The sequence below is a fragment of the Microtus ochrogaster genome, chromosome 10 (assembly GCF_000317375.1).
Source record: "Microtus ochrogaster isolate Prairie Vole_2 chromosome 10, MicOch1.0, whole genome shotgun sequence".
Classification (NCBI taxonomy): domain Eukaryota; kingdom Metazoa; phylum Chordata; class Mammalia; order Rodentia; family Cricetidae; genus Microtus; species Microtus ochrogaster.
The window spans coordinates 80,452,546-80,466,596 of record NC_022016.1 but is presented as its reverse complement, the minus strand read 5'-3'; the positions used below and the strand labels follow the sequence as shown (position 1 = coordinate 80,466,596).

Below are 14,051 nucleotides of genomic sequence, written 5' to 3'. Positions count from 1 at the left end.
CATGTGTGCATGTGTGTGCGTGCCCACGTGCATGCATGTTTGAGTGTGTGTTCATGTGCATGTGTGCATGTGAGTGCCCACGTGCGTGCATGCTCGAGTGTGTGTGCGTGTGTGGAGAAGGGTTCCTCGGTGAGTGGCTTGTATGTGCGAAGAGTCGAGGGGAGGGCTGTTTGACCAGAGAGTGGACCATATTCATTTCCCGAGCTAACTGAGGCAAGCCCTGCACCCTTCTCCCAGTCCCTGCATGTACAAACCTGCTGGTACACTTATTGCTGTGGACTGGACACTTCCAAGGGTCCATCTGGCTTAGCTGTGGCTGCTGCTCCACAGTGTGGCTCCATCCGGCAGGAGGACCAGCTGCCCCTTTACAGGGTGTGCTCAGAGGGTGGAGCCCTGGAAGGTAGCCTGTTTGACCAGGCGGGCTGGAGCCGTGATTAGTGACACAGAAAGGAGCATGGTCCTCTAAGATGTAGCAGACCAGCTCAGCTCCTAAGGAGCCATTAATCCTCCAGACTTGTCCACTGAGAGAGATCTGTGGAGATTCCCTAGAGGAGGGGGTTGTTAGGGTGACCTTTGAAGTTAGGGTGACCTAGGAGTTAGGAGGTCACAGCCTGGGGAAACCGTCTGGAGCAGAGCTGTGGAGGCATCAGAGGACTGGGGAGCAGGAGTTCCGATGGTGGGGTGTGTGGGCTCTACACTAACCGGGTTGGGGGACAGAGCAGAGCCATAGGGTGTCTTCAGAGCTTCCTGGCCCTGTCCTACCCAAACCATCAACCCATCCTCCTTCCCTGCAGAGCGAGGAAGACGAGCGCGAGGAATCCGATTTGGACAATGCCAGCATCCATAGCTCTTCAGTGCGCTCCGAGTGCTCCGCCGCGCTGGGCAAGAAGAATAAGAGGAGGCGCAAGAAGAAGAGGAGTAGGGGTCCTCTCCAAGGGGCGCGATGGGGTGGGGGTGCAGCGTGGGGAGTAGGGCTCCTCTCCAAGGGGAGCAGGCTTTTCCGCTATGGGGTGGGGGGTGCAGCGTGAGGAGTAGGGCTCCTCTCCAAGGGGCGCGGGCTTTTCCGCGATGGGGTGGGGGTGCAGCGTGAAGAGTAGTGCTCCTCTCCAAGGGGCGCGATGGGGTGGTGGTGCAGCGTGGGGAGTAGGGCTCCTCTCCAAGGGGCGCGGGCTTTTCCGCTATGAGGTGGGGGTGCAGCGTGGGAAGTAGGGCTCCTCTCCAAGGGGCGCAATGGGGTGGGGGTGCAGCGTGAGGAGTAGGGGTCCTCTCCAAGGGGCGCGATGGGGTGGGGGTGCAGCGTGAGGAGTAGGGCTCCTCTCCAAGAGGCGCGGGCTTTTCCGCTATGAGGTGGGGGGTGCAGCGTGGGAAGTAGGGCTCCTCTCCAAAGGGCACGGTCCTTCCCGCGATGGGGTAGGGGGTGTGGAGTGGGGTAAGGGCATCCTCATGTCCCAGGCTCTCCCAACCTCAGCCACGCAGTCTCCATGTTGTCTCTCAGTCGCCCTTGTTCACTGTCTGGTCCTAGGGAGGAAGAAGAAATCTAGGACTTCTTAACATGAAGCCCTCGTAGAGTGAGGACTGGAGGAGGCACTTAAGCTCACTGCATCCCCCTGCCCCATCTGTTACCCACTCAGCTCCTGACCCACCAAATACCCAACTAAACACCCCACTCTCCCCCTCTCTCTTTGGCTCTTTTTTTTTTAAAACATTTTATTTTTTCCTTTTTAAAATTGTTTTTATTGAGCTATATATTTTTCTCTGCTCCCCTCCCTTCCTTCCTCCCCTTCCCTTTACCCCTCCCCCAAGGTCCCCAGGCTCCCAATTTACTCAGATCATCTTGTCTTTTTCTACTTCCCATGTACATTAGATCCATGTATGTTTCTCTTTGGGCCCTCTTTGTTGGCTAGGTTCTCTGGGATTGTGAGTTGTAGGCTGGTTTTTCTTTGCTTTATGTCTAAAAGCCACGTATGAGTACAGATTATATTTGTCTTTCTGGGTCTGGGTTGCCTCACTCAATATGATGTTTTCTAGACCCACCCATTTGCCCACAGATTTCAAGATGTCGTTATTTTTTCCATTGTGTAGTATTCCACTGTGTAAATGTGCCACATCTTCTTATCCATTCTTTAGTCAAAGGGCATCTAGGTTGTTTCCAGGATCTGTCTATTACGGATAGTGCTGCTATGAACAGAGTTGAGTACAAGTCCTTGTGGTATGATTGAGCATCCTTTGGGTATATACCCAAAAGTGGTATTGCTAGGTCTTGAGGTAGGTTGTTTCCTAATATTCTGAGAAACTGCCACACTGATTTCCAAAGCAGCTGTACCTGTTTGCACTCACAGCAGCAATGCAGGAGTGTTCCCTTTTCCCCACATTCTCTCCAGCATAGGTTGTCATCAGCGTTTTTGATCTTGGCCATTCTTACAGATGTAAAATGGAATCTCAGAGTTGTTTTGATCTGCATTTCTCTCTCTTTGGCTTTTAAGACACGGTCTCACTACATAGCTCTAGCTGGTCTAGAACTTGCTATGTAGACAGGGCTGGCCTTGAACTCATAGGGATGGCCCCCGCTTCAGCCTCCCAAGTTTGGGGATTAATGGTGTGCCCTCACTGCTATTTCTCCATGTGCACTTCCTTTCTTCCCTCCTTCCCTCTCTCCCTCCCTTCCTCTGTTCCTCTCTCCCTTCCTTCCTTTCTTCCTTTATCTTTTACCCATCTCTGTCCACCTTCATACTTCACAGCCAACCCCAATAATTTTTCACTCCTTTGGTCTGTCTACCCTCCACTTGAAATCATTTAAGCACCTATCAGGTGCCAGTCTGGCCCGGGGTAGTGGAAACGGTTGTGTGCGGCAGGCCTCCACCGTTGCCTCTTCCCCCCCTCCAGTTGATGATGGTGACGGCTATGAGACAGACCACCAGGACTACTGTGAAGTGTGCCAGCAGGGTGGGGAGATCATTCTGTGTGACACTTGCCCGAGGGCGTACCACCTGGTCTGCCTGGACCCGGAGCTGGAGAAGGCTCCAGAGGGCAAGTGGAGCTGCCCGCACTGTGTAAGCTGTGGCCGAGGTCCGGGACTGGAGTTGGTGTCTGTGGGAAGGGCTCCGGCCCAAGCTTCACCACCTGGACTCCCCACCTACAGGAGAAGGAGGGGATCCAATGGGAGCCGAAGGACGATGATGAGGAAGAGGAGGAGGGCGGCTGTGAGGAGGAGGAGGATGATCACATGGAGTTCTGCCGCGTGTGCAAGGACGGTGGCGAGCTCCTGTGTTGCGATGCCTGTCCCTCCTCTTACCATCTGCACTGCCTCAACCCTCCGCTGCCGGAGATCCCGAACGGTGAATGGCTCTGCCCACGCTGTACTGTGAGTGTTACACCTCCCGCCCATCCCTGCCCCGCCCCGCCCAAGTAGCCCCGCCCACCAGGCCCTGAGCCCGCCCTTGCTGGTCCAGGCCACGCCCCCAACGAGCGCATTCTCGAGGACCGCGCTCACCACCTCCTCACCTGCCTGCCCTCTTCTGAATCCCCTTAGGGCTATTTATTGAGAATTTATTATGAGCTAAGAACCTCGCGTGCCTCCTGGGAGCTGAACCCAAGAGGCCTCACGCTGAACTATAACTCCATCCCTTAATTGACTTTCAAAAATTATTTTGGGGCTGCTTGGGCATGGAACCCAGCGCCTGCCTATATGCCAGGCAAGCTCTCACCACGGAGCTACATCCAAGCTCATCTCCAGCTGGAAAACGAGGCGCAGGGAGGCACAGTGGCTTGCCCAAGACCACACTGCAGCAGAACTTGAATTAGATCCCTGAGCCAGTCTGGACCTGGTGTTGTTCCCAGGCTGGGTTAGTGACAGTAGCGACCCCACAGCCTGGAGCCTCGGTTTGTGAAGGGACAGAGGCACACTCTCCCCTCATCCCATGACTCCAGTCTCTGTAGGCATCTGAAGGTCCCACGTGTGGGGTTGTTCTGTCCCCCCATTACTGAATACCCTACCCCATAGGTTCTGGGCTCTAATGTAGTTTCCTTCTGTCTTGTGCATGCATACTCCTGGACTTGTGCTATGTGTCTGTATTATATATGTATGTATGTATGTCCTTGTCTGTGTAGGGGATGGAGTGGCCCCTTTGACAGGTGCAGCCTTCTTAGCTGTCCTGAGAATGCCTCTCCTTGGGGTATCACCTCGCTCTTCCTCCCTGCAGGAGGTGAAGTCAGGTGGGCCTGTGGCCTGGGAAGGGAGTCAAAGAAGCTCCCTCTGCCTTTCTGTATCGCCCCTTCTCCTTGCTGTTTGCCCTGAGGCCAGAGTAGGATTGGTTCTGGGGTGTGTGGTGCGCATTGCATGTTCAGCAGTCCTTTGCGGCAGGGGAAGAGAGGCCACTTTTACAGGCTAGGAAACAGACTGATGGGATGTGTACTTAGGTCACAGGTGGACGGCGGCAGAGCTGAGGCCTATCCTCCAGGGACGGAGCCATCTCCCTAGATGTCTTGTCTCAGCCCATCTAGGGCTCAGAACCGCCCTTTTGAGGGTCATGGCCACAGCAGCCTGTCTCAGGGTGGCCCAGAGTATGTGTGGGTGCTGAGGTGTGACTCTTACATTGCTCTGCTCTGCCAGCCAGCAGCTCACTGGCGTCCCATGGCCCTTAGGGCCTGAGTGTGTGTGGGCTGAGGGAGAGTTGGCCTTCTTGCCCCAGCCAGCTCAGATGCACAGGCGTGCATTGTGGGCCTGCTCAGGGCGAATGAAAAGACCAGGGCTGCAGTGTTCCTCTCCTGGGGCTGCTCGCGGGTCAGAATATGATGTGATCATTCTTAGGGCTTCACGTAGGGCAGGAGGTAAACTGTGGATACACGGATGGGGGAGTCTAGAGGCTTGATTGTCCCCTTGCTAAGTGGATTTTGTCATCTCCTGCCCTGTGTGCGTAGTGGGCTCCACCATCATGGTTTAACAAGCCAGATTCTGAGGAAGCTCACTCTCGAGTTGTCCTGGGAGCTTCAGGTAGGACCTTGTGACCAACCCTAAACTTTGGGGCCACCCTCTGTCCTCCACAGTGTCCCCCACTGAAGGGCAAAGTCCAGCGGATCCTACACTGGAGGTGGACCGAACCCCCAGCTCCCTTTATGGTGGGACTGCCAGGATCAGAGGGGGAGCCAGGCATGCCCCCACCCAAGCCTCTGGAGGGCATTCCTGAGAGAGAATTCTTCGTCAAGTGGGCCGGGCTCTCTTACTGGCACTGCTCCTGGGTGAAGGAGCTACAGGTGAGACACCCAGACGGTGTGGTTATACTTGGCTTGGTGGGCAAGAATGGGCTGGCATGTGCTTTGCAGCCCACCTCCCCAGGCGTGGGTGGGAGCTGGGGATGGCTCTGAGGAGAAGCCTGTCCCACCTAGGCCAGGGCTGGGGGCCGAGGGGCTGGGTCAGGTACCGGGGAGAGCGGCCCTGTACATCTCCCTTTCCTAATTTGTCCTTCTCTGTGAGCAGCTGGAGCTGTACCACACCGTGATGTACCGCAACTACCAAAGAAAAAACGATATGGACGAGCCACCGCCCTTTGATTATGGCTCCGGCGATGAGGACGGGAAGAGCGAGAAGAGGAAGAACAAGGACCCTCTCTATGCCAAGATGGAGGAGCGCTTCTACCGCTACGGCATCAAGCCCGAGTGGATGATGGTCCACCGCATCCTGAACCATAGGTGAGGGCCAGGCTTGCCTTCAGAGCCAGGGGTGGGTGCAGTGGGGCAGGGGGAGGGGCAGAGACACGGAACTCCAGGTGATATGGCTGCCCAGCCAGGAGGGCCATTGCCTTGCACAGGCGTACCCTCAACACTCTCGTGGACAGTCCCAGAGGTGTGCAAATGAAGGAAAACGTGGCGAACAGTCTGTGAAACTTGTGCAAAACAGGATCTCTGTGGGGCGGGACCTCTGCGGTCCCAGGCTCCTTCCAAAGTAGGGATTGAGGGTCAGCAGGATGAGTCTGGGAGCCAGGCAGGTCCAAAAAAGGATTAGCCCGTGTTATTCTTCCATCGAGAATATTCTTGACATGGGGCTGGCATGGTGGCGCACACCTTTAATCCTAGCACTTGGGATGTAGAGGCAGTCGGATCTCTGTGAGTTCAAGACCAGCCTGGTCTACACAGCCAGTTCCAGGACAGCCAGGGCTGCATAGAGAGATTCTGTCTCAAAACATTCTTTCTCTCTCTCCCTCCCTTCTTCCCTCCCTTCCTCCCTCCCCCTTTCTCGCTGGAGAGATGGCTCAGTGGTTGAGCACACTACCTGTTCTTGCAAAGAACCTGGGTTAGGTTCTCAGCTCCCATAAGGCAGCTCACTACTTCTTGTGGTGCCAGTTCTGGGTCATCAGCTACCTCTTCTGACCTCTGTGGGTACCAGGAACACATGTGGTATACATACATACATACATGCAGGCATTCATAGGTTCACATGTGTCCATAAAATAAACATTGTTTTTGTTTTGTTTTGGAGACAAGGTCTTGTTATGTGACCTTGACTGTCCTGGAACTTACTACATAGACCAGGACAGCCTTAAATTCCCAGAGGCCTGCCTCTGCCTCTCGAGCACTGGTATTAAGGGCGTGCATCAGCACGTCCAACTAAAAAAAAAAATCTTAAGAAAAGAATGTTTTCGGCAAGGCCGAGTCACCAGCCTAGAGCCACACAACCGAGGCTACAGGATTGGGAACTGGACCTAGTGTCCTTTGGTAGTACTGGTGTTTTCTGTGCCAGGGTCCCTCACCCATGTGCCACCTTTCATTAAAGCACAGTCTCAGGTGCTTAGTAGTCAGAGATGCCAGGGCAGGCAAGGAGGCCCAGCAGGAGAGTATAGACTGGGGAGCCTCTGCTGAGTCCTGACCTTAGGCTGGAGGACAGGTCACGGGCCTTGCGAAGAGCCCTGAGTACCTGTCACATGGTGGCAGCTTAGAGTTCTGAACTCCCTGCCTGGCCACAGCTCTCTGTCTTCTGGCTTGGGCTGGGTGGCCTTCCCACTCTGTCCTCGACCACAGGTCCTGTTATTGTGAGGGCAGAGGAGGTTAAGAACCTTCGTGGCCATGGACTTCTGAGCTGGTCCTTATGTGACATGGTGCTGGGCCTTGCTGGAATGGTTTGGAGGGACCAGGAAAACATGCATCTTATTAACCTCCTGCCCATTCCCAGACCCCAGATGGTACCTGTGCTGTGTGTGTCTTGGATTGACTGCCCTCCCCCCCTTTTTATTAAAATGCATGCTAAAACAAAAAGGACAGTTTCCTCTGCACCCCCAAAGAGGAGCCGGTGACTCTCCCAGGGTGTGCATAACAGCCAATTATTTGCTGAGAATAAGTCACTGGTTTCCATGGTGACCGGGAATTGGCCTTGCTCTTCCTGCTCTCCAGGCCACGTGCAGCCACGGCTCCCCAATCCATTTACCCTCACCCTTGCCATTTAGGGGTGCCACGGTCCCCTGGCTTTGCTGGGTGTCTCCTGGCCTGGCTGCTGCATCTACCTACTCGGATCAAGCAGGAGACCTTGAGGGGTCTTCCAATGTCCACTGTGGGGTGTGGTCACTGGGTGCTCATGTCCCTGGGGACCTTTAGGAGAGGCTGTCCCTACCTGCAGGGAATATTGACTCTTTGTCTGCTCTGTAGGGAAGGACCCTCACCCTGGGCCGATACGCAAAACGCTTTGAAATTTTACCTTAGAAAATGAAGTCTCTGAGCAGCAGGGAGATTCATGGCGTCATTCACTGTGTCCAGATTGTGTGTGATGTCATTTCCTGGGTTCAGATTACATAGAGGGTGGACTTACCCCTTCAGTGGAGACTGGGAAGGACACCAGTTCTGCTTCTTAGCTCTCTGTCAGCACAGCCTCCCGTTTGTCCCCATCTCCACGCGTCTGCCGCTTTCTCTACATTTTCTCCTCTTTGTACAAGCTGTGTGGCCTTGGGCAAGCTACTGCAATCCCTAGGGCTCCTGCCCTGGGGCCTTCCTCCTGGTTGGGCCCAGAACACTAGGACACCATGGATATTAGTGGATTGGCATTTTATGTGGGGGCCCTGCCTAGGACCTATGCAATGTGTCTCCCCCAATCTTCTGCCTCCTGTGCTGCAGTTTTGACAAGAAGGGGGACGTGCATTACCTGATCAAGTGGAAGGATTTATCCTACGACCAGTGCACCTGGGAGATTGATGACATCGATATCCCCTACTATGACAACCTGAAGCAGGCTTACTGGGGCCACAGGTGTGCTGAGTGCTGGCAGCCAGGTGGGAGGTGCTGGGGCCCCCCTCTTGGCTTGAGTTTTGCTCCTCTGAGTCTGACGCTTCTACCCAGGGAGCTGATGCTGGGAGAGGATGCCCGGCTCCCCAAGAGGCTGATCAAGAAAGGCAAGAAGCTGAAGGATGATAAACAGGAGAAGCCCCCAGAGACGCCCATTGTGGATGTGAGTGGAGAGACGGAGGAAGCAGTAGTGCCGGACTGCCAGCTTCCCCACCCTGGGCTTGGCGGTACAGGGAGGTGGTCTGTCAGGGGCCCTTCCCCAGGCCTTTGTGACTGGCCATTGTCAGTGACACTGAGGCTGTGTGGGTCAGTGGGAAGATCCTATTGGTGTGGAACTCAGGGGTTCACCTGATTCTGCTTCTTGGGTTCTGGGATTAAAGACAAACCCCACCATGCTGGACCCCTTGGGCATGTTTGAAGAAGGCCACCTTGGGCTGGGATAAAGCTTAATTTGTAGACTGCTTGTCTAGCATGTCCAGGCCCTTGGGCTCGGTTGTTAGTGTGGCTTGAACTGAGTGTGGTGGGCCATGCCTTTGAGCTCAACACTCAGGAGTTGGAGGCAGGAGAATCAGAAGTTCAGGGTCATCCTCAGCTTTACAGTTGTGTTTGAGCCTACCTTGGACTACAGGAGACTTATCTAAAAAACAACCAACCAACCCAGAAGTAACAACAACAACCAAAAACCAAGAAGACCAGGGCCCATGATGGGGACATAGGCCATTGGGAGGACCTTATTAGGAAAGTAACATGGAGATAGAGGTCAGAAGGGGGCACAGAAGTGACTTGCTGGTGAGAGGCCATGCAGGGGCTTGTGTTAGGGCAGGGAGCCAGGGGTTGTGTCTTGGAAGGAGAGACATTCTAGGTCAGACCCTATGCTGAGTGAAGAAAGCACAGCGAGGGGAGGCATCTTAGACAGAAGGAACTGTGCCTGCAAAGGCCTGGAGGGTTGACTCTGGTGGCCCAGGGTTGAGGATGTGTCTGATTCTTGCCTCCTCTCCCGCAGCCCACAGTCAAGTTCGACAAACAGCCGTGGTACATCGACTCCACTGGAGGCACGCTGCACCCTTACCAGCTGGAGGGCCTCAACTGGTTACGTTTCTCCTGGGCCCAGGGCACCGACACTATCCTGGCTGACGAGATGGGTTTGGGCAAGACGGTGCAGACCATTGTGTTTCTCTATTCCCTGTACAAGGAGGTGGGCAGGCAGGAGGGCAAGTGGGTCTGGGCAGGCGGGTGCTGGGCAGGCGGGTGCTGGGCAGGCGGGGTCTGGCGCCATCTACTGGCAGCCAGCTTCACCACCTCAGGCTCTCTCTGCAGGGCCACTCCAAGGGGCCTTACCTGGTCAGCGCGCCCCTGTCCACCATCATCAACTGGGAACGTGAGTTTGAGATGTGGGCGCCTGACTTTTACGTAGTCACCTACACGGGGGACAAGGAGAGCCGCTCGGTGATCCGGGAGAACGAGTTTTCCTTCGAGGACAACGCCATTCGGGGTGGGAAGAAAGTATTTCGCATGAAGGTGAGCGCTGCCTTTACCCCCACACATCTGCTCTGGGGCTACTGAGCCCAGCCTGGGGGTGCCAATATCCCAGTTGTCCTGTGTTATGGAGCATCATTAACAGATGCTTGGCTCTGCAGAGCTGCTTTGGACTACCTGGAAGTCAGCTGGTCAGCTAGACTCCCTCTGAAGCCCCAGCGGGCATCCGTCTTTTCCACCTCTTCCGACTTACTGCGTCTGAGAACTGCCTGGCTTGTGGCTGCTTTTCTCTGTCCCCGCCTCTGTTGTTACCTGGTATCCTTCTCCTTGGGTGTGGTTCCTCTCATAAAGACGCCGCTCACGTCGGATTGAGAGCTGCTCATATCTTAGCCAACTCCTACCTGCCAAGTCTTGTTCCAAACAAGGAATAAAAGTGTTCAGGTGGCTGTGAATGGAGAGGCAGTGTTTACCCTGGCTCCCAGCTGTGTGGGGGGTCATGACACACAGCTGTGCCTCATAGCCTGCTCAATGGAATGGAGCCGGCAGCTCCAGCCAGCAGGGCTTTTGAGAGGCCCAAGAGTTAGTAAACAGTGGGCATGGCCTCTTGGTGTCCTCATTGTGCTTCAGTCCCCAGGGGGTCTTGTCACTGGGCCGCTGTGACCCAGACGCTCTCGGGAACAGGGGGTGACAGTTGGCACTTGTAAAAGCCAGGCTCGCTGGATGACTCTGTGGGTTAAAGGGTGTGCTGTGTGAGCCTGAGCGTGTGTTTCCTTCTTGGAACTCATGGTTAAAAAAGCCAGCTATGGGAACGTGTGCCTGTGATTCCAGAACTCTTAGGACGGAATGAGAGGCAAAGGCAGAATAGCTAGCTACCCAGGCTTGCCTTCGGGGCTCAGGAGTCTGCGTGGAAGAGGGGGTTCTAGGAGCCCCCACAACAGCGTTTTCTAGATGCGACAGGACAGATAGGTTAACTCACAGAGACCACACAGGACCACCATAAGCTCAAGCCACACAAATCAGCACAGAGGAGAAGTGGGCACAAAGCCCCGCCTCTAACCAGGAAGCTAGCTGCCGGAAGAGGGACAGTCAGTGTTCAATGCGGGGACACTGAGGGTACGAGCCACGGGTCAGGCTTCACACTCAGGAGTAGCTGGCCAACCAACCAGACTCCATGTTTGTTCATTGGGTGGGTAGGGTGGCGGGAGAGGATCTGGGAGGAGTGGGGAGATGGGAAAGAATATGAAAGTATACTGTGGGAAATTCTCGAAGAGTAAGTAAAACGATCCTGGTGTACGCAGCCTGGCAGGAACAAAAGAGAGGATTTCAGCAAGCAGAGAGCTGACTCCCAAGGTTGTCCTCTGGTCCACATGGACATCCTGGCCTACATGCCCCGCACTCACACCACAGACACCATTTGAGATAAGGCCTCATTGTCCGTACACCGGGATAGCTGGCCTGACTTGGGATTCCTAGCTTCCCCGTCTGTCTCAGGATTGCAGGCCTGAGACAGGCCTATGCTACTGTGTCTGGCTTGATGTGGAAAACCCATACTGCAGTCTTCCATGTTTACCCACTGAGCCATCTTCCCGGCCCTGGTGCCCTGGTAGCAATTATATCCTTAAACATTTTCCACCCAAGATGGTTTGCATACATGCATGGATGTGGAACATCTTCTGCAACAGCACCTTCTCTGGGGCATTGCACTTTGTCCGTGAAATGCGTGGTGCCAGTGTGGTCCCTCCAGGACTCCTCAGGATGCTCGTGGGGTTCCCACTAATACTTTCTCCACTGTCCTTGAGTCTACTCTGTCCCTGCTGCCTCCTTCACGTTCTTGTCTCTCCCACAGAAGGAAGTGCAGATCAAATTCCATGTGCTGCTCACCTCCTATGAGCTCATCACCATCGACCAAGCCATCCTGGGCTCCATCGAGTGGGCCTGCCTTGTGGTGGACGAGGCCCACCGGCTCAAGAACAACCAGTCCAAGGTAGGAGGCACTGACCGTGGGATTTAGGCCTCTCTGTGTGGCTGCTGCCCTGTGATTCCTGACAGCTCCTCCCCTCTCCCCAAAGTTCTTTAGGGTCTTGAATAGCTACAAGATTGACTACAAGCTGCTGCTGACAGGGACGCCCCTCCAGAACAACCTGGAAGAGCTATTCCATCTCCTCAACTTCCTGACTCCAGAGAGGTTCAAGTGAGTCCCTGGGCCTGACCAGGAGTGATGGGTTGCATTCCTGTGAAGGCCTGGCAGATGCCTTTTGCTGACTCTGAGAGCTGCTTGGGGACCTCAGTTTCCCCATGAGTGAGATGAGAGTGTGGGCAGTATGCTATGATAACCCTGTGTGGGACAGCCTCGGCGTTCACCTTCCCTGGGGAAGTTACAGCCGGCCAAGCAAGCAAGGGCTTCCTTCAGCACTGTCCCAGAAGGCCCTGGGGCTTCTCCTGGTTCCTTCCTACCTTGTGTCCCTCTGCCTACCCCTGGCTCCTATCACCCACAGTGACACACACGTGATCCACGTGAGCACAGTGATGGCAAGCAGAGGTGGAGGTGGGAGCAAAGATGGCGCCCTACTTCTTAGGCCTCCTCATCTGGGTTTAACTCCAGTTGGCCTGCTCAGAATTGCAGAGGGGGCGCAGGAAGGAGGGTCCTGTTTTGAATGTTGATCCAAGGGCAGGCTGTGGCGTGCTGAACCACGTGACCTTGACATTCGTCAGCCTTGGTCTCCTTTCCTGTAGTCTGGGACGTCTCTGGGAACTCAGACGCAGAGGAGCCGTGAGGGTGGAGAAGGATCCCATGTGGCAGAGGACTGTGACATGTGTCATGCAGGCTGAGACAGTCTGAGCCTTTGGCCTCTGCTGGCTAGGGCCCTGTGCTCGTCCTCCCTGGTCCCTATTCCTCTGCAGAGGGCTGTGGTCTACTCGGCTGGTTCTTATCCTAGCTCTTTGTTGCAGCAATCTGGAAGGCTTCCTGGAGGAGTTTGCTGACATCTCCAAAGAAGACCAGATCAAAAAACTGCACGACCTGCTGGGGCCGCACATGCTCCGGAGGCTCAAGGCCGATGTGTTCAAGAACATGCCGGCCAAGACAGAGCTGATTGTCCGTGTGGAGCTGAGCCAGATGCAGAAGTGAGTGATGGAGGCTCCATCCGGCAGCAACTGGCCCACTTCCTGGTCTTATGTCCTCAGCCACCCCTTCCCGCAGGCCCCATCTGGCTTTCCAGACCATTTTCTGGGGTTGGCAGGAGGGCTGCTTGCCCACCGAGGCCTTGCTCACTGCATCTCCTTCCCCATGCGTGAACTGCAGTGACTAGAATCAGGCTGCCCAAGTTCTAGTACTGTCTCCCATTGGCTTGCTGGGTAGCCTGTGCCCCGTGGGAAGGTTTCCTGTGCTACTCTGTACATGGTGCCCGCCCCTCTAGGAGTCTGGTGGCGTCTGGGGCCTCCAGCCAATCTTGTCCCACACCCTGCTGCAGGAAGTACTACAAGTTCATCCTCACACGGAACTTCGAGGCACTCAACTCCAAGGGGGGCGGCAACCAGGTGTCTCTGCTCAACATCATGATGGACCTGAAGAAGTGCTGCAACCACCCATACCTCTTCCCCGTGGCCGCCGTGGTGGGTTCCCCGTGGCCATCATAGCGGGTCCCAGTGGGCTCTGTGTTGGGTTCCTCACGGTCATCAGGACATGTTTCCATTGTTGCTTGGTTGGGTTTCTTGTGTTCTAGTGGGTTCTCTGTGGCCATCATGACGGGTCTCTACTGGCTGTTGTGTTTCCTGTGGCCACTGTGATGACCTCTGGTCATCATGGCAGATCTCAAATGCCTACTATGGTAAAGTCCCCCATGGTCATGGTAGGTCCCTGTGGCTGCCACAGTGGGTTCTCTACGACTACCATACAGGCCCCAGTGACTGCCATGGCTATAAGTACCATGGTAGGTTCTTTATGGTAGTCATGATGTGTTCCCTGTGGCCATTGTTTAGGTTCCTGGCTGCTGTGGCAGGTTTCTTGTGGTCTGTACGGAAGTGCCCATGGCTAGGTGCTTTGGCCCCCTGTCCTCCATTCCTTCTTGAGAATGAATGCCAGAGGTGACATGTGTCTTCATCCTGTCCCTTTGGTGCTGGGGGACAGTTTTGGAAGCTGCCTCTGCCTACTTCTTGGCCCCAGGTCATTTCTTCCTAACCAGTGGCCCCAAAGCCTTCCCAGCCTCAGCACTGAGCCTCCAGAGAGCTTGAAGGGCTGACCCAGCTTCACTCTGTCCCCAGGGGAGTTCGTTTATCCTGGGTGAATCTGAGCGGCAGCAGTGAGTGAGATTCTG

General features: G+C 55.1%; 1 protein-coding gene across 6 annotated transcripts in view; it reads left to right on the top strand.

The window, feature by feature from the left end:
* Chd5 (chromodomain helicase DNA binding protein 5) overlaps positions 1-14,051 on the top strand; it is a 53,229-nt gene that overhangs the window by 20,741 nt on the left and 18,437 nt on the right. For 5 of the 6 annotated variants that reach the window (XM_026781831.1, XM_005353641.2, XM_026781830.1 and 2 more), the window contains exons 7-19: positions 795-918; positions 2,884-3,050; positions 3,140-3,361; positions 5,044-5,250; positions 5,474-5,685; positions 8,095-8,226; positions 8,317-8,425; positions 9,266-9,457; positions 9,580-9,780; positions 11,585-11,722; positions 11,808-11,929; positions 12,688-12,861; positions 13,209-13,350. In XM_026781831.1, the coding sequence (XP_026637632.1) occupies positions 795-918; positions 2,884-3,050; positions 3,140-3,361; positions 5,044-5,250; positions 5,474-5,685; positions 8,095-8,226; positions 8,317-8,425; positions 9,266-9,457; positions 9,580-9,780; positions 11,585-11,722; positions 11,808-11,929; positions 12,688-12,861; positions 13,209-13,350 (2,142 nt within the window). The remainder of the gene's footprint in view (positions 1-794; positions 919-2,883; positions 3,051-3,139; positions 3,362-5,043; positions 5,251-5,473; positions 5,686-8,094; positions 8,227-8,316; positions 8,426-9,265; positions 9,458-9,579; positions 9,781-11,584; positions 11,723-11,807; positions 11,930-12,687; positions 12,862-13,208; positions 13,351-14,051) is intronic. The other variant, XM_026781829.1, reaches the window with a different exon arrangement.